Genomic DNA, 15,097 nt, shown 5'->3' on the forward strand with positions numbered 1-15,097 from the left:
GTTTTATTAATTGCGCTACAGAAATGACAAAAGCCCTTGTTCCCGTGAGCATAAATCAATTGGCAGGGACATGCATCGTTATGCAGGGGTCAGTGTTCGAACCCCGGACACCCCACTTAGGGGTTTATCAATTTATCATTGATTGTGCAACATTTTCTTATGAAAATTGCTCTTTCCACTTTTAGATTACTCTTTTCTTCATCAGCTGCTGGGTTAATGACATTTTACTGCTATTGGACATTTTTAAGTCGATTAAACCGATTTTAAAAGTGACCGGTTGACGTTGGACCAATAACAATTGAAAAAAAAAAATTAAAAGTGAAAAGAGCTGTTGTCTTTCCTGGTTGTGAATCTAGTAGAGAGCCACCAAACCAATCCACTTTGGTTTCTACTTTATCGGCATTGAAATTTTTCTAATTGTTTAATTAAATCAACATCTTTGGACCTACATTACTTGGAGCTATACAAGTATTTCACAAGTTTGAACTCAAGATTATTTTCTCACTGTCGACTTAGCTAGTAGTAAATTAGTCCTACATTATCGGTATTGAATGACTTCAATTTGTGAAATCAACATCCTTGGACCTACTTATTTGGATGAACAGGTTATCATGCCATTATAAATGCTCCTTCATCTAACAAGTTACATCAAACTACTTGTTATCGTTCATTGGTGGTCCACCACACAGCATAAACAATTCGAATCTCATATATCAAAGTGGTCCATAACGTATTTTCAATGTTTGATTTTGGTACCTTAACTTTAAAATTGATGAATTTGATAATTCTAGTTCCTTGCATAATTTAATGGATCAAATTAATAAAGTTTAGAAATTAAACTGAACACTGAAAATGAGCTACATAGAGTACATATTTTTGCTAAATATTAATAAATAACTATATTTATCATATATGTTGGCAATTTTGCATAATACAATGAATCAATTCAAAGACATCGTAGAAAGTATTATAATAATAATTAAAATTAAATATGTTTCTATTTCTTATAAATATCTAAAATTTCGTTTTTAATCATGTACTCACTTTTCAATCCTTCAAGTTACAAAGTTGTACACCCGTAAAAAAAGTTTACAAAGTTGTATACTTTTAGTCTCTCTCTTTAGAGCCTATAAAATGTGAGTTTTTTCTTTTTTGCAGAGATTAAAATGTGAGTATATAGACTAAAAGCAAAATATAAGACATTTACAGATATATTTAACCCTATATTTATTTTACTTGTTTAAATTTCATTAAACAATTGCAATTGGACCCAAATTTACATTTGATTCTTTCAGGGCTTCAAATCTTGGTTCCTTAGCATGGAATTTTAAAGCAGCATAGATCTTCATGTACTCTTCAAACACAAATTTTGGGTACACATTGTGTTTTTCCTCTGTCTGTTTTTCCAACAATTCTGGAGCAGGGTAAATGACAGCATCACTCCCAGGGTTGTAGAATGATGCTATGGACATTCTTGTTCCATTTGTTTGTGCTATCACACGGTGTTCCACACTCTTGTACTTGCCATTTGTTATTACCTGTTTGTACAAAATAGTGTCAGATAAAGTGTCCTGTTTTTTGCACTTGAGAGATATAAATGCTAAAAATAGTAACCGTATCCCAAGATGATTTTTCATATTAGTGTCGAATATTTTTGGTCAGATTAGAATATATGACTTATGTCAAATCTTGTGTATGGATCCTTTGCAATGGCAAATTGAATTACTTGCAGTCAAATTTTGGTTGCAACCATGTATTCATGAAACCAGTGGTTGATGAATCGAGATTGGACGGTCTAGATTTAAATTACTTGATTTTTATATTAAAATAAAAAATTTCAAGTTTGAAACTTGGATCTTTGATCCAACACTACCGTTATTTGACTGCGTAAATTTGTTAATTTTTTTTCTTTCAGGCTACAACATAGGGAGGAGGATTCAAATCCGTCAATATAATCGGGATTTAGACCCTCTAACATGAGTAAAGTGTAAAGTGAGAAAATCAAGGGTTGTTAAACAACTTATGGTTTGTTGCTCACTTTAGAGCAGCAGGATTCAAGGACTTAATATAGATTTTTTTTTAAGTTTGAGAATTGAAATGAGAGTTGACTTGGTAAAGGAATTTTTTTTACCTCAAGTTGGTCACCAAGGTTGACAACGATGGAGTGGCGCATTGGGGGAACATCAACCCACTGGCCATCTTTGAGCAATTGTAGGCCACTGACCTTATCATCCTGGAAGAGAAGGATGATTCCTCCGGCATCGGTGTGAGCACGAAGACCCTTCACCAGCTCTGGATTTGGGCATTGAGGGTAGTTGGCTACTTTGGTGCCAAAAGTTGGTCCTCTTGATCCATAAAATGCCTTTTTAAGGTAACCTTTCTCTAGTCCAAGATTCTCACATAACAAATCCAAAAGCTCTTCTGCTAGTTTCTCTAACCTCAGAGAAAATTCCTTCATTACTTTCCTGTACCACAGTTTCCATAAGAGATTTAGAATCATGATAAAAGAAGATATATATGCTTCTACAAAATCATAGAAACGTGACAAAAAAATATTATGTTATGCAATGTGTTATATATGTCCTATTAATATTTGTTTTGTGTAACCTGTATTCATCACTGAGATCAGGTATCTCTGAAATGTTTGATTCAGGGAGGTGACGAACATGGAAGGTGCTTTCCCAATCCATATCTTTGACCTCAGTTTGGACAACATCTAAGCCTTTGCTTGATATGACTTCCTTAAACCTATGCTCCATGCATTTCCTATAGTGCTCTTTGGTCAACCTCTCCAATGTGTCCATAAGGTCATGGGGTATACCATGATTCACCAGCTATAAAGTTTTGAAATCAAACAAGAAGAAAAGTTATACAAAGAAAGTAACATTATCTAACAAATTATAAAAATATATTTAAGGGTAATGTATTGTAGAAATTAAAGTTGTACCTCAAAGAATCCCCAATTCTCACAAGCATCCTTAATTTTCTCCATGGTATCTTTTCTTTCAACACCATTGAGTTTCTCCAAGCTAATAATTGGGAAGTTCATCATCATCTTTTAAACTCAAAGTAACTCTCTTTCTAATTTCTATCTTTCTCTTAATCTTCTTCTTTGTGCATGTTAGAGTTTGGCAGCATGGTATTTATAGACCTATAGATTGAGGACCAACCAATAAAAAAAATAAGGGTTAATAGTATTTTTCACCCTTGTAATATATGTCATTTCCGATTTTCGCTCCTATAAAATTTTCGGCTTGATTTGCATCCTCGTAATTTTTTTTTTCTTCCGGAAAACACCCCTAATAGGCTATTTTCAGATTTTTTTTTCAAGAAATTTTAGTTTTTGAATGACCTATTAAGGATGTTTTCCAAAAAATAAATTTTTTACGAGGATGCAAATCAAACCGAAAATTTTATAGGACGAAAACTGGAAATAACATATATTATGAAGGTGAAAAATACCATTAACCAAAAAATAAACTTTGTTTAATATTTGCATGAATTTATTTTAATTACCTACTTTAAACAACCTTCTTTTTATCTTACTTTTAATACAAATCACAGCCATGAATTCTTTTGGTTACGTAATTGAATTGTCTATCCACTTGGTGCAAGTTTTGGACCCACTTTGGTGGCTGATTTCTTTTTCTTCTCTTGAAAATTTGACCAAAGCAGTAGAAGCTGCCAGCTCCATCTATCAATTCTCAAATTAACTTTTCTCTAGTGAGTTGTGACTTTTATTTTGGGGTCATATGATATCATTATAAAGGTTACTTCTAGGAAGGAACATAGCAAAACTCCATGCATTATTATTATTATTTTATTTTTTTGACTTAGCACTTCCAAAATAATAGCATCCGTGCATTGGAGAGAATATGGGACATATGATTTATGTTTTGTCTTACCTTAATTACTCACATGCTTACTTGTACGGAATGGCTTGAGCTTCTAAAGAATTGGTGTGAAATGAAATGCTCATTAATGGTATCTTGATATGGTATATGCATATTCAATTCGATTAATATTTAAGCTCGATTTGGAATTACTTAATTGGTTGAAACTTATAAAAATAAAGTTTATATATTCCATTTTAGTTGGTCAAGGAAAATAGTCTTTGTTCTAATAATGATGTTTTTATTTTTATAGATTGTTCTAATGATGTTGTTTGTGTTTCTTATCCGAGTTGCACATGTGATGTATTTGTTTAGCATGTGAAATACAATATACAAAACACCGAATCTAAATCTCTTACTGCACATGATGTGTTTACAGTTTACACCAGAAGAATGAAGATTTATTAAGTTTTGTAACATAAATATGTTTTGCTCATTGGTTGTGAAAGTGAAGCTTATTAATCATGTAAGAGGATCATTTGGTGTCAAATGTCAATGAACAAAAATGTGTTTGGATGAAGTAATTAAAAATTTTAGGATAGTTTGAATTTTAGGCCAATCAAATGCATCATTGAATTCTAAAAAGATGAAGAGTCTAATGTTAAGCTACTTTTGTTTGTTGTTGTTTGAGATTAACTTTTGCTTCTTTATCTTTGTGGTTTGTTGTTGCCATGTAGTTTGTAATAACTATTTTGGTTAATGAAAGTTTTCTCTATTTACCAAAACAAAAAAAATGCATCATTGAATTTCTTTTATTTCTATTTTTTGGGGTGGAGTAGTAAAAAAATTTCATTCTTAAAATGATTTGGGTCATTCATTTTTAATTTTTTTATAAAATAAAAATTTAGGTTAAAGATTGAAGATTTTTCTTTTTGTCCACAGATATAAATCACTGCAATTTATTAGGTGCTATTGTTTTTTTCTCTCTCATACGTCTTGTTAATACTACTTGTTTATCTTGAAATTTAAAAAGTTAAAGTTAAACATTAATATACAAATACAAAATTAGACCATTTATCGTAGATCAACCAACTATATTTAACTGCCATTGGAAGTAAAAATGTTATTTTAGGGTGTCCGAGAGCCAACAGTGTAGGCTAAAGAGCAATTTTTTGACATATTTAAATTTTCTAATATATTAAATTTAAAATAAATTCAAATTTTGAATGAACTTTTATTACCGGTATCGTACCCATCCAAACTCCAAGACAACTAAGAATTTACCTAAAGACAATACATGAACTTCAAAATGGTAAATTCTTAGGTACGTTGGTTGAGTATGACTATCTTGTAAATAAAATTCATTCAAAATTTAAATTTATTTTAAAATAAATTAATAAAAAAATACAACATGAGGGTTGATATCTCAACTATAATTTGAGTGAAAAGTTAAATGAGTTGGAGTGATTGGTTTCAAACCCAAACAAAAAAGTAAATATAATAACAGTTTTTTTTTTTGAGGAAATTAATATAACAGTTAATTTTTAACATTTACGGGTTAAAAAAAGAATGAAAATATGACACAATAATGAGTGATTTTAGGATGGATACATTCTCAATCAAAGAGGAGAGTACCCGGAGTGTCCCACCATCAAAAATTGCTAAGAAAATAGAAATCAAAACAGAAGATAATAATGTTTTGTCCAAAAGAAAAAAGAATACAAGAATAATGTTGTCCTATACCTCGCACTCTTTATCCCTATTTGCTTTAATATTATGTCAGCCACACAGTGAAAAAGCTGGAAAAATGTAACGATAACTACAAATCTCAACTGTAGTTCATAAAAAAAGGAAGAAGACAACTGGAAACATGTTTTACACGACATACATTAATAGCAAATTGAAAACGAAATTAACAAGATTGTATCATTTTTTTTTTTTTAAATGTTACATAGACACCATTTATTTCCACCCTTGTACACCCCATGTATTAGGAAGAGAGAAGAGGAGAAAAAAGAGAAAGTGTGCTTGTGCGGGATCCACGTGACTATTTTTGTGTGGGTGTCAAAGGGTGTATTGCCACCTAAGGGTGTCTATGTATCATTACTTTTTTTTTTTGAATAATCAAGATTGTATCATTGAATTAAAGGTTAAATATGTTTTTGGTCCCTATTAAATTATGACTTTCTAAGGTTAATCCTCACTTAATTTTAATAGGCTTTTTAGTCCTTATAAAAAACTTTTGCACTCAATTTTAGTCCATAGTAAATTCAAATTTGTTTATGGTTAAACTCTTAAGTTTTTGAACAATTTTTTTGCAGATGTGTTAAGAACACTACTAAAAGTTCCACCACAAAAAATCATCTCAAAATTTGATTTTACATCCAAATATTTGTTACTTTTAACTTAAATTTTTTTGTTTAAAAAGATTATATTTAATTTATTTCATGTTAAAAAATTCTGAATTTTAGTAAATAAACCTTTAATAATGTTCCAAACTTGTCTAAAAAAATCATTAAAAAATTTAAGAGTTTGAGGATAATAACACAAATTTGGTCTTAGCAGGGACTAAAATTACATGTAAATATTTTTTGTAGGGACTCAAAATGCTATTAAAATTAAGTAAGAACTAAACTTAGAAGTTTCCAATTTTATAGGGACCAAAAACATATTTAACCCTTGAATTAATATTGTATTTTTTGGATCATTGTGACGAATAGAATATGAAATGCTAATTAGAGATTTTTGTATTTTTGGAAATAATGAAGAGTTTTTTTTAGTATTTTCATTGTTTACTAAAAATGTAAATAATTGTTCACTTCAGGCTTGTAATATCTCCTTATTAGTAAGTTAAATTAGCAAAAATTTTAAGACATAAAAATTGAAAATGTTTTCATAAGGTAAACAAGTCTAAGGGTCTCTTTGGGAGAGTTTAGGAGGGCAAAGTCTATATTTTGATATATATTTAATTAACATTTTAAGAAAATTAACGGAACATTATAAATAATGATCATATAATAATCCAATCACGTGTAATTCAAAAAAGAAAAAAAAAGTAATCCCTGTGTAAACCCTTCATGCAAAAGCACCATCATGTCTTTCTTTTTTTCAAAATTTGCTACCTCTATTTAAGTTCACATCTATTAACCCAGGGACTATAATACAAGAACTTAAAAATTAATAAAAAAAATAGAAATTAGGACATGAGAGTGACATGTTTTGTCAAAAGGAAAAAGAATGCAAGAATAAAGTAAAGTCGTCCTACATTTTTCACTCTTCAAGTTCACATAACACATTAATTTATTCTTTCCTTGTGATCTAGAAAAAGTTACATCACATGAGATGTTGTTTTATTTATTTATATAAGTATTAGATTCTTCGGTATAAATATAGCGGCAATTGATAAATAATGATACATTAGCATCAAGAACAATTTCATTATTGCCACCATGACTGCTATTGTTGATAGTGATAACATATTACTCAACATTTCATCCGATGAAGTTAACGATTTTATAAGTGAGTACACATTGGAAGGTAAATGGGATAGTGTAATAAGGTTGTACAATAAATTTCCAGAACAAGCTCACACAGCAATTATCTCTGATTCAGCTGGCACTCCATTGCATGTAGCCATAGATTTGGACGAAGAAGATGTTGTCAATGAGCTTGTGAATGCAATTTTAACACATAATAATTTTGAGGCATTGGAAATGGTGAATGAACGTGGAGACACACCATTGCATTTTGCAGCATCAAGGGGTTTTGCAAGAATATGCAACTGTATAATTGGTAGTGAGAATGAGAGGATATATTTGTTGAGTTGTAAAAATAAAAATGGTGAGACACCTTTTTTTCAAGCTGCTGTTAATTGGAGAAAACAAGCTTTTGCTTATCTTGCTCATATTTCCAAAGGGATGGTCAATTTGCAAGAACTTGTACGAAATGATGGTGATAGTATTCTTCACACTGCTATCCGAGGAGAATATTTCGGTAAATTATGCTATAATATAACCTGTGTTTAGAAATATTGTATATCATTCCTTCAAAAAAAAGAAATATTGTATATTAATGTACTAATTTCTTTCATTATGTTGTTATGTAGAATAAAAAATAACTTACTCTTATTTTCTTGCACTCTAATTAAACATATATATTCTGCAAAATAATGTTATGGAATGGAACAGATTTGGCTGTGATAATAGTACATCAATATGATTACCTCAGCACACATCTGAACAAAGAAGGATCAACTCCTCTCAAAGTCCTTGCAGCTAGACCTTCAGCCTTCAAAAGTGCAAGCAACCTTTCATGGTATAAGCGAATCCTATACCACTGTAAGTACTAATTAATACATATATATGTGTTAGAAAATTATGTATTGATATTACTATATAATTAAAATCTACATATATATGTTTTGAGTCTTAATTTGTTTGTTGACAAATTAAGGCATACTCGTGGAACCACTGGATCATGAAAAAGCAATGAGGTCAAATTTGAGAAAGATGGAGGCTGGTTCAGATTCCAACAAGATGAAGTTACCAGATAACTATACCACTTTATATGAGTTCGTTTCTATATTTGGTATGTCATATGCCATCAGTACGGATTGTGTCAGAACAGTCTAGAGATTTTTTTTTGAAGATTAAAAAAAAACTCAAGTTATTTGTGTTTGTTATATAATTACCCCAAAATAGTGATTTTTTTTTTCTTCCAAAACTATTGGGAAAAACCAAAGTCCCACATCAGATAGATAAGACTTTTGATAAGAGTTTATAAACAGGAGACAATCCTCACCTTACAAGCCAATTTTGTAAGGATGATTTAGGCTTCAAATTTCAACATGGTATCAGAGCTTGTCGAATTCAAGGGCCACGTACCTATTCACGCACCAAGCCCAATGAATGTTGGGCAAGCCAAAAGAGTGTTGGGTGTGAGGGGTATAAAGGGGAGGCACTGCTCGCTTCACAAGCCGGTTTTGTAAGGATGAGTTAGACCTCAAATTTCAACAAAAACAATGATTTTTAACTAGGTTATGTGTTACCACCTTGTTTTTTTTAAAAAAATAGTTCTCAGAAAATTAATCCTAATAACTTTATATTTTATAGTCACAATAGAGTTTTTGATAAAATAATTTTCTAAAAATCTTAAATAAACAATTAAAAATGAGAAAAGTGAAGTTTTTATAAAAACAAATATATCTTTTTCTGAAAAAATCTAAAATAAACAGGGCCATAATGCAAAGTCATTGAATTTAAGAACAACAATAACAACCTAGCTTTATCCCCTAATTAGAACCGGCTACAAGAATCAAATCACACTATAATATTCTATTATATACTATGTTTTGAAGAAGAAAAAATCTCTAATTTGAAATTTACATCCTAGAATCCAACAACTTTAATGACGTGTGTCAGGGTCGTCGCAGAAGATCTAAATAAGTGAAACTGCATTACTTATAAATTGCTAAAATGTTTTCATCGATAAATAATTGGCAATTGGATTTTGTTGTTGTGTTGGCGCGGTCGATCAATTCACCATTTTTATACTCTAATTGTTCTTGCGGATGTTCACTTTTCATTCTTTTTTGTAAATTGGTTTCACGCCTGTATGCGGATTCGTTGGATTGCGCCTATGATTAGTGAATTTTTGTTAAGATAGATTAGTCTTGATCCACTTGGATCGATTTATCACGAGTGTATTCATATTTGGGTTATTCCTGGGTGGGGTCTCATGTCCTCAGTCTTTGTATCTTTTTCTTTATATTTATTATATTTTATCTAAAAAAAAAAAAAAAATTCCCAAAAACATCTTTATTTGTTTTTTTTCTTCAGGAAAAACCCTTTTAAAGAAGAAAGATGAAGACCCAGAAGATCCATCAAACAAATCCAAAAAAAAAAAAGAAGAAGATCCATCAAACAAATCAGAGAAATATCCTGTTGGATTTTTGCCAAAAAATTATGAAACCTTTCTTGAATTTGTCAAGTCTGCGTATGTACACACTCTTGGCCTTTCAGGAGTAGGTATGAACATCTTCTCCCTATTAATAATTACTGTCTATTTTTTTATTTTTTATTTTGGATTACAAGAGGACCGAAATTCAAATTAGTGCCTACTTTTGTATAATTGATATTCTTATGAAATTAATTTCTATGCACTAATAGTTAAATAACTTCTATACATGCATTTGATCAAACCTTAATCTTATGTTATTTTGTTAAATTAGTTTCAAAAACATCTCAACAAATATCTAGATATAATTTCTCAAAAAAAAAAAAAAAATATATATATATATATATATATACACACAAAGTGTGATTAAGCGCACGTGTAAAAGAGTTTTATCCTGTAAAAGTATAAAATATGAGTTTAATGTGGCGGGTTGACGGTCCAAAACAATTTTACACACACAACTAATCAAAACATTTAGAATCTTCATATCAATTAATGTATTTAATGTATGTGACAATTTAAAATGTTTTGATTGATTGTATGTGCAAAATTGTTTTACGCCATTAATCTCATAAAATATTAGGAAAATGCTAGATATCAAGAATGACATGACACAATATATAATCACCCTTAGATTTTCAGTCTCATCTATTAACCTTTCATAAAAAAAAAAAAAAATACATAACATCCACCATCCCATAATTTCCGACCAGACTGAAATTTTATTGGCTAACATTAATTTCAGGACACAAGTAATTAATTGCTTATTTCTAAATTAATGCTCCATTTATTTAAAGAGTTGAAGGATGTAAAGATTGCAAAGAAGAAGCACACATGGAGTAGTCAGCTGTTGAAGGTATTGATGAAAAGACCTTATGCAGCATTCACCGGTGCCGGTGGTCAACCACCTGATACGGAAATTGATCCTAACATTATTAATGTTTTTGATCACCACTTCAAACAAGGTATATATACATGTATTTATTTTTTTGTTTCAAAAAAATACATGCACTTTTTTTTGGTAAACTAAGGTAAAAGATCGAATATCCTGAACTAAATAGTTAAGAGATCAACAATCAAAATATCTACCATTTATATATATATATTACCACAATCCATCAAAAGTAAATTCATTTGAGAAAGAAGCAACTAGTTTATAACAAAAAAAAAATGTGTATAAATTACCACAATCCATCAAAATAAATTCATTTGACTCATATAACAACAATATATATGACAACTTTTCCGGTACATCCAAAAATTTAAATGTATTGGTACACCCAATCAACAAATTAATAGTTAAATGTGTTATTTTTTGAAGAGAAAAATTATTTTCCATCACCTATAACTATAAAAATTAAATCTTATTAACCAAAAACGTCGACGAAATAAAATTTAATTTTTCAGAATTTTTAGTACTCATAATATATATATATATATATATATATATATATATATATATTTTATGGAACAACAAAATTTAATAAATTATATCAAAAACATCTTTTTTTTTGTATGGTTAGAGAACCATCCACTATACTATACTTATGAATTGTATCAACACTATCAGTTTCATGGTTTATAGTTTGATTGTTCCCTTGAAAAAAATGGATTTTCCAACCATATTTTCCCATGAACTTTGAATCCTTGGAAAAGTTAAGCATTTTCGAGGAACAATTTGCCCATAACGTCCTCAAAACACACAATTTCATATTTTAAATTTATTGAGACATATTCCGTGGACACATACAAATCTGACCGTTAGATGAGCACATCTTGCAAGGGAAAGTCCTCTTGAAACCCTAAACCCTAATCGTCCTCAAACACATACAAATCTGATCGTTAAAGGAGCGCATTTTGCGAAGATATGAATGACATTTTTACACCTTCCATTGCATTTGTCACTGGCAGGTGAAACCAATAGGTTCGATGAACAAGAACAAAAACCTAAAGAAAATGAGATACAGAAAACCATATCAACTCCAAATAAAACAAAGACGGAAACAAAACTTGAAAATGAAAAGGAAGAAGTTGACAAAAAGGAGACACCATTTTTGGTTGCAGCGAAAAATGGAATAGTTGAACTGGTTAACGAATTTCTAGACAAAATTCCAAGTGCCATTCATGACACAAACTCAAGGAAAGAAAATGTATTGCATGTTGCAGTGAAGTCAAGACAACCCGTTATTGTTGAGACATTGAGAATGAGAATGATTAAGCACTCAAAACCAGAACTTTGGAATAACTTAATTCTTGCAATGGATAAGGAGGAGAATACAATATTGCATTTGGCAGCAAAGGCACTAGGTGATGGTAAACCTTGGCAGATTGCTGGTTCTGCCTTACAAATGATGTGGGATATAAAATGGTTTCAGGTACATACAATTATTACAACCATATTCACAATCATTTTTAAAATATTGCTTACTTATTTTGAAGTTAGTTTCTTAACTTTAATTTTTCTTAAACCTCTTGCGCATGTTGGATTGACTTATTTTAGGTTTATCTATTGACATAACATTTGTGAGACTCTTTACAAGAACCTATGAAAACAACATATAACATGTTCATAACCTATTTTCATCTTATTTCCATAAAATCTTCATAATAGCTTACCCAAAAAAAAAACCTTTTAAGATATATGAAAACAATTTAATTATTTTATTTTGTTATATATATTGTTTATATTGGGAAAATCCCATTCCACACCTTCTGAACCGGTTTAGTAATGATGAGTTAGGCCCCAATTTCAACATGGTATCAGAACTTATCAAATTCAAGGGTCACCTATATATCCACGCACCAAGCCCAAAAAAGAATGTTGGGCGTGCGGGGGGGTATTGGGAAAATCCCACTCCTCACCTTATGAACCGGTTTTGTAAGGATGAGTTAGACCCCAATTTCAACAATTTATACATAAGTATTAAATTGGTTATCAAAGCAAACCACAAGCTTACAAACATTATTTTTGGGAGTAAATGACATTTTAGTCATTGAAATAGTAGGTCAATTTACTCTCTCAAATTTGACAAATAACAATTTACTCATTAAGTTGAAGTACATCAATCAATTTGGTTCTTTCATAAAAATATTTATTTGGGGTATGTTTGGGAGTTTATGAGAGGAGGGTTTTAAAAAAAGGAAGGATGAAGTAGAAGAAATCGAGGACTTTGGGAGGGGGGAGCTTTGGGGAATTTATTTTTCTTTATAATACAAAATCTTCTTAATTTGGGAGAACTTAAAAGTTGTACTGAACAAAGATTTGAGAGGGTTTGCAGGGCTTGGACAAAATTCAAAGATTAAAAATTTAAAATGTCTATTTACTCCATTACTTGTAAAGTGAAGAATATGCATGTAGATGATTTGAGAAACTTCCATGAAGCAAAAGTTTTACTAAAATGTTAGAGGAATGCTATTATTTCGCTCTATTAGATGAAGTTCATGTATATAAAAGTTTGAGTATTGTGCACTACTCAAATTTTATCTCTTCCAATGAAAATGTTTGAATATATATGTTGGTTCATTTGCTTTTTCTTTTTTACCTTGGAGCAGTATATCAAAAGCCTTGTACCACAACACTTCTACTTTAGAAGCAACAACAAGGGCAAAACATCAAGTGAAATTTTCAAGACAACACACGAAAATCTTATACAAGAGAGCAGCAGTTGGCTAAAAGACACGTCAGAATCCTGCTCCGTCGTATCTGGCCTTGTAGCCGGTGTTTCCTTTGCCACAGCAAGCCAAGTACCTGGCGGCACAACCGATGAAGGCAGTCCAGTATTAGAAGGCAAGCCTGCATTTGACGCCTTTGCCATTTCTTCACTTATCGGTCTTTGCTTCTCTGTTACCGGACTCATCATGTTCCTTTCAATTCTCACTTCTCGTAAACAAGCCAAAGATTTTCGTCGAGATTTGCCACTGAAACTTCTTCTTGGGCTAAGTTCTCTCTTTGTGTCCATTGCTTCAATGTTTATTTCATTCTGCACTGGACATTTTTTTCTGCTTAGCCATAATTTTAAGTCGATTTTGTTCCCAATTTATGCAGCAACTTGTTTGCCTGTGACTTTCTATGCCGTTGCACAATTTCCTCTTTACTTTGATCTTATAACGTCTATTTTAACTAAGGTTCCAACGGCAACTGATAAAGGTGACAATTTATAATTAAGTGTTTCCATAGTATGGTGTTGGAAATATTCATATGTAATGCTTTTGATTTGATTTTTTGTTTTGCTGGTTATGTTGGTGTGATTATGTTTGTGTTTAAGTTGTTGTAAAATTTTGAGAAACATGATGTTTAAGTGTGTAATAATTTATATTTTTATTTTACCAGGAGGATGTAACTGATTTATGCTTGATAATCGAATAATAATCACATTATATATGAGTTGCAAATCATTATATTTAATTTGTTTCTTGTTTATAGTTTTGTGTTGGTTTTGTACCTTCAATTCGTGTCTAGTGATGACTCATTTTTTTAGGAACATAAGGTGTGCTTGTTGCTTTGTGGTAAGAAACAAACTGGTTGGAGTGATAATGAGATTAAATTGGACTCAGATTTTATAAATAATGAACATAAGGAGTGCTTGTTATATAAGAAAAAACATTGGTTGAAAGAAATGGCCAGTTAAGTTCCTTGACAAAAACTAATTATTACGAAAGTCGATAAAACAAGGACTAATCTGTGCAGGATCATTTGACCAGCCTAAAGATTACAACTAAGCAGTTAGGGATATTTCTCCACAACTTCTCTCTCATCTTTTTTCAACCATTTCACAGCAACATCACCTATTTCACAACAACATAAGCCAAGCCATTAAAAAAAGAGCATATGTAAACCTTGCAAGGGTTTCTCTATCATCCTTAAATAAAACTCTAAATTTTCAAAAATCAAATCCTTAGAAATATAAGGCTAAATAGTTTTTTTTAAGATTTACATTGCATTTTATTGATTTTCTGAGTATTTTGAAGATCATTGAAGATGATGATCAAAAGGGGTTTCTTTAGACCAGAGGAGAGAGAGAGAGAGATATTTTCACTAACAATTTCTTCACACCTATTTAGGTTTTTGCGATATGATTTGATCAAGAGATCGTGCACGGTGTTTCATTTGTGATTTGAATTTTGTTGCATGTTTGTTTTTGAATTAGGCAACTTTTGAGAAGAATGAAGAGATACAAAATGATTTATGAATTTTTTTAGTTTAAAATTTTCTAATTTTTAAGATGAACTAGTTACAAACCCGTGCTTCACACGGGTTGAATAACGTATTTTTTTAAAATTTAGTTTCGAAGGAGAAATCTTATAAATTA

At 30.7% G+C, this 15,097-nt stretch overlaps 2 protein-coding genes across 3 annotated transcripts; one reads left to right on the forward strand and one right to left on the reverse strand.

Moving 5' to 3' along the window:
• Positions 1–941: 941 nt before the first annotated feature.
• Positions 942–3,126, reverse strand: LOC11425703 (1-aminocyclopropane-1-carboxylate oxidase). The gene is made up of 4 exons (XM_003616836.4): positions 2,948–3,126; positions 2,608–2,834; positions 2,132–2,465; positions 942–1,538 (listed from the first exon to the last, which is right to left on the reverse strand). The coding sequence occupies exons 1-4, from the start codon at positions 3,053–3,055 to the stop codon at positions 1,251–1,253; spliced, it is 957 nt and encodes a 318-aa protein (XP_003616884.1). The 5' UTR covers positions 3,056–3,126; the 3' UTR covers positions 942–1,250.
• Positions 3,127–7,217: 4,091 nt separating this feature from the next.
• On the forward strand, positions 7,218–14,165 carry LOC11433361 (uncharacterized). 2 transcript variants are annotated; one of them, XM_024783855.2, is made up of 7 exons: positions 7,218–7,826; positions 8,021–8,170; positions 8,286–8,420; positions 9,671–9,859; positions 10,586–10,753; positions 11,955–12,163; positions 13,341–14,165. In XM_024783855.2, exons 1-7 carry the CDS (start codon positions 7,283–7,285, stop codon positions 13,947–13,949), a joined length of 2,004 nt encoding a protein of 667 aa, XP_024639623.1. In that variant the 5' UTR covers positions 7,218–7,282; the 3' UTR covers positions 13,950–14,165. The 2 variants fall into 2 exon arrangements, with proteins under 2 accessions (XP_024639623.1, XP_003616887.1); XM_003616839.4 differs by having other exon boundaries at positions 7,219–7,826; positions 11,700–12,163.
• The last annotated feature ends 932 nt before the right edge of the window (positions 14,166–15,097 follow it).

Source organism: Medicago truncatula, chromosome 5 (genome assembly GCF_003473485.1).
Source record: "Medicago truncatula cultivar Jemalong A17 chromosome 5, MtrunA17r5.0-ANR, whole genome shotgun sequence".
NCBI lineage: Eukaryota > Viridiplantae > Streptophyta > Magnoliopsida > Fabales > Fabaceae > Medicago > Medicago truncatula.

Excerpts from the sequence above, each read along its gene's own strand:
- LOC11425703 (XM_003616836.4), bottom strand. The coding sequence starts at position 3,055 with ATGATGATGAACTTCCCAATTATTAGCTTGGAGAAACTCAATGGTGTT. Across the intron at positions 2,466-2,607 it reads GATCTCAGTGATGAATACAG|GAAAGTAATGAAGGAATTTT; the intron begins GTTACACAAAAC and ends ACTGTGGTACAG. Across the intron at positions 1,539-2,131 it reads ACCTTGGTGACCAACTTGAG|GTAATAACAAATGGCAAGTA; the intron begins GTAAAAAAAATT and ends TTGTACAAACAG.
- LOC11433361 (XM_003616839.4), top strand. The coding sequence starts at position 7,283 with ATGACTGCTATTGTTGATAGTGATAACATATTACTCAACATTTCATCC. Across the intron at positions 8,171-8,285 it reads TAAGCGAATCCTATACCACT|GCATACTCGTGGAACCACTG; the intron begins GTAAGTACTAAT and ends TGACAAATTAAG. Across the intron at positions 9,860-10,585 it reads TCTTGGCCTTTCAGGAGTAG|AGTTGAAGGATGTAAAGATT; the intron begins GTATGAACATCT and ends ATTTATTTAAAG.